Source organism: Dipodomys spectabilis, unplaced genomic scaffold, assembly GCF_019054845.1.
Source record: "Dipodomys spectabilis isolate Male_0828 unplaced genomic scaffold, ASM1905484v1 ptg000176l, whole genome shotgun sequence".
In the NCBI taxonomy this organism is placed as follows: domain Eukaryota; kingdom Metazoa; phylum Chordata; class Mammalia; order Rodentia; family Heteromyidae; genus Dipodomys; species Dipodomys spectabilis.
Window position 1 is genome coordinate 2,162,897 of NW_024870853.1, and position 7,379 is coordinate 2,170,275.

Below are 7,379 nucleotides of genomic sequence, written 5' to 3' on the forward strand. Positions count from 1 at the left end.
TTCTGGTGGTTAGTTGGAGATAAGAGTCTTACGGATCCAGGGCACTGGTAGCTCACGCCTGTCGTCCTAGCTACTCAGGAGGCTGAGATCTGAAGATCACAGGTCAAAGCCAACCCAGGGCAGGAAAGATGGTGAGACTCTTATCTCCAATAAACCACCAGAAAACCTTAAGTGGTGCTGTGACTCAAAGTGGTAGAGCTCTAGACTTGAGTAAAAAAAGCTCAGAGACAGCACCGGGGCACTGAATTCAAGCCCCATAACTGACCAAAAAACAAAAAACAAACTAATATCACATTAAAAACTTTTCTCCCCACGATCAGGGTTTGAACTAAGAGTACTAATACTCACTTGGCTCTCAGCACACAGCTGGCATTCTACCAGTAAAACCATACCTCTAGCCCAGCATTTTTGCCAGTTATTTTGAAGATGGAAGTATTGTGAGCTGTTTTTTGTTTTTTGTTTTTTTTGCTCACCTAGCCTCAAATCATGATTCTCTGGATTTCAACTTTGTGAGCAGCTAGGAACATAGACATGAGCACTGGCACACAGCTTCATTAAGAGTTTTTAGAAGCCGGGCATCAGTGGCTCAAGAGTGCAATCCTAATAACTCAGGAGGCTGAGATCTGAATATCACAGTTCAAAGCCAACCCAGGAAGGGAAGTCCATGAGCTTCTTATCTCCAATAAACCACCAGAAAACTGGAAGTGGTACTGTGGCTCAAGTGGTATGACTAATTAAAAAAAGAGAGTTCTTGAAGTGGCAATGTAGCTCAAGGGGTAGAGCGCTCACCTTGAGTTGAAGAGCTGAGGGACAGCACCTAGGACCAGAGTTCAAGCCCCATGACCGACAAAATAAATAAAATAATAAAGAGAGTTCTTGGGCTGGGCAGGTGGCTCAGTGGTAGAGTGCTTGTCTTGCATGCATGAGGCCTTGGGTTCGATTGATCCCTCAGCACCACATAAGCAGAAAAAGTGGGAAGTGGTGCGATGGCTCAAGCGGTAGAGCACTAGCCATGAGCTGAAGAGCTGAGGGACAGCACCCAGGCCCAGAGTTCAGGCCCACGACTGACAAAAAAAAAAAAAAGTTTTTAGATAGGGGCTGGGATTGTAGCTTAGTGGCAGAATGTTTACCTAGCATTCATGAAGCCCTAGGTTCAATTACTCAGTACCACATATAAAGAAAAAGCCAGAAGTGGTGCTATGGCTCAAGTAGCAGAGTACTCACCTTGAGCTGAAGAGCTCAGGGACAGTGCCCAGGCCCTGAGTTCAAGCCCCAGGACTGGCAAAAAAAAAAAAAAAGAAAGTACCTTTCCAGGCCGAAATTCAGGAAAAAGTTCTGTGACACTTGGCAACAGCTTTGTGGCATCATGCTGCATAATCCCCGCCAATGGTAGAGTCAGCTTTCCATCCTCACATTCTGCCTGTGCTACTTCTTGAGGTCCCATCTCAGATTCTGAGTCAGAGGAACTACTGAAGTCCACTTTCTCTGAGGCCAAAGAGGAAGGGGCAATGATGGAGGGCAAGATGATGCCTTCTCCATCTTCAGACACTGCAATAAGGAAGAGAAATTCCTGTGGCATGTAACTGTAAGTATATTTCCTCCATGTCAGCCATTGAATACTCTAGGCTCTATGTACAGCTTACTGGCAGGGGATATAGTCCCAAGCACCCAGATTACTAATATGCAACCCAGAAAACTTATCCAATTCATTATTTCCCATCATCTCCAACTCACCTTTTACTTGGTACCCTAGGGTTGTGATAAGAGAAAACAAACACTATTACTACATTTACTACTTTCCATAATTGACAAATAGTGTGTCCACTGTTGTGACCAACAGAAAAATTATAGAATACTTGGTATCAGTCAGACCTTATCATGTCCAGTTCAAGGATCACAAACATTTTGGAGAATTAAGCCCACAGGATAACAGTAAGCTTATTTAGCATAAAACAAGATCTATATACAAGGTTTATAGTGATATTTACCCTGAAGACCAAAAAAGGAAATAATTCAAAACTCTAAAAGGAGTAATTCAGGTTAACCTAAGCCTCAAAATACAGGAGACCAAAGAACTGTTCCTCAATATTCTGGCCTATAAGAGGGTTATTACTGGTATAGGGATAAGAACAGTGAGATGATCACTGATAACCACCCTTTGAAATTTCTGAATATGCAGTGATTTTATATGTGTGTATATATATATATATAATATATATAATATATATTTACATATAATGTGTTTTAGAGTGTCTTTTTTAGTTTCCAAATACCAATTTCCAGATTAGTTATATCAGAAATTTTAGAGAACACCTTTAAAAAAATTATTGGGCTCCACCCTAAATCATTTGAATCACACAATACAGGAGAGTCAGATGTGTTTTATGGTTTACAGCTTTTTTTGATTTGAGACAGGGTTCTCACTCCAGGTGGTCCTGCACTTGCTATATATGTAGACCAGACTCGCCTCAAACTCACAATCCTCATACCTCAGTCCCTTAACTGCTCTGATAATAGGTAGTATTTTTTAAAGAGTCAAGATAATTCTGATGGGTGCCAAATCTGAGTACCACTCACCTACACTACTACTTCTTGAGTATTTTAAGAGTGGACAAATTTTTTTTTGTTTTTTGTCGGTCATGGGGCTTGAACTCTGGGCCTGGGCAATGTCCCTCAGCTCTTCAGCTCAAGGCGAGCGCTCTACCAATTGAGCTACAGCGCCACTTCCGGTTTTCTAGTGGTTTATTGGAGATAGGAGTCTCATGGTCTTTCCAGCCTGGGCTGGCTTTGAACCATGATCCTCAGATCTCAGCATCCTGAGTAGCTAGGATTACAGGCATGAGCCACCGGCGCCCGACTTGGACAAATGTTTTAAATCAATTATTTCAGAATACATGAATCATTTCTATAAGTGTCATCCTTTTCTAGCAACTTAATTGCTTTTAAATAACTCATTATGTGCATGCCAAAAGTCTGGACTTACAAATGAAAACTTGCTCCCTAGACAAAAATAGACAGTCTCTACTTACCATCGCTAATAGCATCCTGGTCTTTATCTTTCTTTATTGGTCCTGGGGGTGGAGGTGGGGGAGGCATTAGCTTGCAATCAATGTCTTCACAATCAGCATCATAGTCATCTTCATCATAGTCTAATAAAATATAGAAGTTGGTCTGGTCAATATCCAGAATGTTATAAAATAGCCTTGAGCTTCATCTATCTCTTTTTTTAAGTTTTTAAAATTGTTATTTTAAAGGGGATGTACAGAGGGCTTACAGGTACATAAGACAGGTAAAGACATTTCTTTTTGGCAAATGTCATCCCTTCCCTCACTCTCTCTCTGTTTTTCCCTCCCATCCCCACTCAGAAGTTGTGAAGTTCATTTTTAACATGGTGCCTGGTGAGTACCACTGCTGCATTTGTTCACCCTTTGTCTCTACCTCTTAATAATTGGAAGTACAGGGGCTGGGAAGGTGGCTCAGCGGTAGAGCGCTTGACTTGCATCCATGAGGCCCTGGGTTCGATTCCTCAGCACCACATAAGCAAAAGAAAAAAGCTGTAAGTGGCTCTGTGGCTCAAGTGGTAAAGAGCTAGCCTTGAGCTGAAGAGCTAAGGGACAGCACCCAGGTCCAGAGTTCAGGCCCCACGACCGGACCCTCCCCCCCCAAAAAAAAATAATAATTGGAAGTACTACACATGTCCTTTAGGAATACGGACATAGCTTCTGCAATCAGATATCATGGTAGAGCCAAATACTTATATAGAATAATAGAGCCCATCTAAGAGCAGTCTGAACCCTTTTGTTCTTTTTCCTAATCATATTAGTTTTTTCTCTTTCATTTCTGCTCTGCTCACTTTCATAATTGAATTGAATATATTCTTTTTCTGACCGTTTCCCATAAAACTGGATTTAGGGACTGGAGCTGTGGTTCAATGGTAAAGCATTTATTTACCTAACATGTATAAAGCCCTGGGATCAACTCTAAACACTGATAAATATTTTACAAATAAAAATAAGGCTGGGAATGGAGCTTAGGGGTAGAGTGCTTGCTTAGCATGTATGGAGCCCTCACTTTGATTCCTCAGTACCACATAAACAGAAAAAACAAGAAGTGATGCTGTGATTCAAGTGGTAGAGTGCTAGCCTTGAACAAAAAAAGCTCAGGGACAGTGCCCAGGCCCTGAGTTCAAGCCCCAGGACTGGCATAAACAAACAAATAAATAGGCTGGGATCAGGTAATAGAAAGGCTACCTAGCAAGCCTAAGTTCCTGAGTTCAAACTCTAGTAACCAAACAAAATAGAGAACCTAGATCTTCTCATCTTCGAAGTCTTTGACCTTTTCAGTCTTCTTTCTACAATTTATTTTTCTTTGTGCCTATTCTGGGGCTTGAACTTAGGGCCGGGCACTGTCCCGGAGTTTTTTTTACTCAAGACTAGCACTCTGCCATTTGAGCCACAGCAACACTTCCAGCTTCTTGGTGATTAATTGGAAATAAGAGTATGAAGCACTTTCTCCTGCCAGGCTGGCTTCAAACAGTGATCCTCAGACATCAACTTCCTGAGTAGCTAGGATTACAGGCATGAGCTACCAGCACCTGGCTTCAAGTGAGAGAGTGATTTGAACCCAAAGCACAGGTATTCATTTATACATGAAAATGCACAGTTAATGCTATTTGAACTATCAATTCTTAGAGGGTAAAGACCTGAGTGTGTTTCAATCTTTAGTTTGAAAAAAATCTGACAACAGTGCCATAAAACCTATATTTTACTTAAATACAAAGTGATAAGAAAAGCATTGTTACGGGCTGGGAAGGTGGCTCAGTGGTAGAGAACTTGCCTTGCATGCATGAGGCCCTGGGTTCGATTCCTCAGCACCACATAAGCAAAAAGAAAAAAGCCAGAAGTGGCACTGTGGCTCAAGTGGTAGAGTGCCAGCCTTGAGCTGAAGAGCTGAGGGACAGTGCCCAGGCCCAGAGTTCAGGCCCACGACCGGACTCAAAAAAATTTTTAAAAAAATTTTTTTAAAAAGCATTGTTACACTTATTTATTAGCCAAGGATTTGGAAATAAACAGTATGGGGGGAAAAAAAGCCCGAATATGCAGGAGTCGGGGGGGAGGACTAAAACACAAGAGGATAGCTGCTACTTGGAACTGAAATGACAAAGGGAAAAATAAAGGCACAGAGAACAGGAACAACGGCACAAAGCAGACACTAAAATGGAGCATAACACAGAGTTTATACCAAGAAAATGGGTCAAATGTTCAACCTATAATATCAAAGAATCACCTGTGTGGCAAAGAGGCTTCAAGCTTCCCATTGTCTGCTGGTATCTTCGGCTTTCATCTTCTGCTACCTCATTGATATCTGAATAGTCCACAGCATCTTCTGTACTCCTAATCCAGCCTGTAAGTAACAAGGAGAGAACCCAAGAAAGAGAAAACAATGTAGCCTTGCAGATAATTCACACTTAAAAGTACATGTACAGCTGGACACACCTGTAACTCCAGCACTAGAGGCTGAGATAGAAGGATCATATCCTAGAGGCCAGTGTGGGCTATTTACCAAGCCATTTTAAATAGTACATGTATAGCCAGGAACTGGTAGTTCAGGCCTCTAATGCTAGCTACTCAGGAGCCTGAGACCTGAGAATCACAGTTTGAAACTATCCCCTACAGTGCCGTGAGACTCTTAACTCCAATGAACCAGAAAAAAGCCAGACACATTTGCCCTCAGCAAAAATGTTAAGAGTCAGTGTCCAGGTCCTGAGTTCAAGCCCCAAAGCCGGCACAAACAAAAAAAGGTTCATGTACAGAAAGTGGGTGGCCTTCTCCCATAACTTACTGCCCATGACCCAGACTTTACCTTCATCATTTACCAAGGCACCATCCGTTCCAGTCAATTCTTCATTGGCAGTGAGTTCAGTGATCAGGCTGCCTAGACCCAAAGCACCCAGGCCTGCTAGGTGCTTCTTACACTCCTGAAAAATCAATGCTAGAGTCAAAAGCAACAACTAGGAAAGGGAACTAGAGAGAAAAACAATAAAATGTGAGCACCAAAGTAAAAAAAGTAAACTATGATCCAAGTGACAATTTCAAAAGTAACAATTAAATCTTAATGCGAGAGCCGGAGCCGGTGGCTCTTGCCTGTAATTCTAGCTACTCAGGAGGCTGAGATCTAAGGACAGCGGTCTGAAGCCAGTCTGGGCAGAAAAGTCCATGAGACTACTCTCCAATTAATCACCAAAAAAGCCAAAAGTGAAGCCATGACTCAAGTGGTAGAGTGCCAGCCTTGAGCAAAAACTCTGGGACAACACCCAGACTCTTGAGTTCAAGTCCCAGGACGTGTGTGTGTGTGTGTGTGTGTGTGTGTGTGTGTGTGTGTGTGTGTGTGTGTGTGTGTGTGTGTGTGTGTGTGTGTGTGTGTAGGACCGGTGTGTGTGTGTGTGTGTGTGTGTGTGTAGGACCGGTGTGTGTGTGTGTGAGTGTGTGTGTGTGTGAGTGTGTGTGTGTGTGTGTGTCACGCGCACACCGAAATAAAACTTCAATAGGCTCAACTATTTTTTTCGCTATGATATGGGGCGGAACAAAGTTTCTCTCAAAAGCCACCCATCTCCGTGTCCCTAATCTTCGGCATTTCACGAATTTTCTCTTTTCTCCCCATCCTTGCCAGATCCGAGCTCTACTGACTTTACTCCCCAAGAGTATGAGGATGGAATCCTCGACTCCCTCCTAGCAAGGGGACATGTTCTCTAACCATCCTTTCTCCGTCTACCCGCCTCAGGCACACACACCCTCTCCCCCGCCCGAGCCCCACGCCCGTCCCCTTACATCATCCAAGACGCTTTCCCCTTCCAGCTGCCCAGCTCCATTGATGTTGCCGAAAAGAAAACCGGTTAAAGAAAATGGGCCATCAAGTGCAGAATCTTCGTCGCTCTCCGTGTCGGACATGATGGCGGTAGTTATATTTGTGGTCGCCGCAGGCCTTGTCGAATCTCCTGGGCCGGAAATAAAACTCTCGTCGCACAAATATGACTATAAGATTCCCCGCCCTAAACGCCCATACCGGAAGTTAAATGAAAGGGAAAAAATAACCGGAAGAACCGTCTTACGAAAAAAAAAAAAAAATGGAATAGGTAGTATAACTTTACTAACCGTTTTTGATTCGCCCAACGGAGAACACGAGACCAAACAGTTGGCAAGTAATTGGCCAAAGAACATTCCGTTTAGTTCCGCCCCTTTAACTACGAACAAAGGTTCTGATTGCATGGCATAAGAGCGACAGATTTTTACTCCAATCGGAAAGAAGTTCCAGGGTCACGGGCCTAAACCCTGGAAACTGAGGGTTGGGACACTTCAGCTCAAGGAACTATTAGGTAGAGC

General features: G+C 43.0%; 1 protein-coding gene across 6 annotated transcripts in view; it reads right to left on the minus strand.

Moving 5' to 3' along the window:
- The window catches only part of Taf1 (TATA-box binding protein associated factor 1), a 105,557-nt gene extending 98,552 nt beyond the window's left edge, over positions 1-7,005 (minus strand). For 5 of the 6 annotated variants that reach the window (XM_042694846.1, XM_042694847.1, XM_042694844.1 and 2 more), the window contains exons 1-5: positions 6,828-7,005; positions 5,863-5,977; positions 5,287-5,403; positions 3,030-3,149; positions 1,307-1,548 (exon numbers count right to left, since the gene is read on the minus strand). In XM_042694846.1, coding sequence (XP_042550780.1) covers positions 1,307-1,548; positions 3,030-3,149; positions 5,287-5,403; positions 5,863-5,977; positions 6,828-6,947 — 714 coding nt within the window. In that variant the 5' untranslated portion in view covers positions 6,948-7,005. The remainder of the gene's footprint in view (positions 1-1,306; positions 1,549-3,029; positions 3,150-5,286; positions 5,404-5,862; positions 5,978-6,827) is intronic. The other variant, XM_042694845.1, reaches the window with a different exon arrangement.
- Positions 7,006-7,379: the final 374 nt, after the last annotated feature.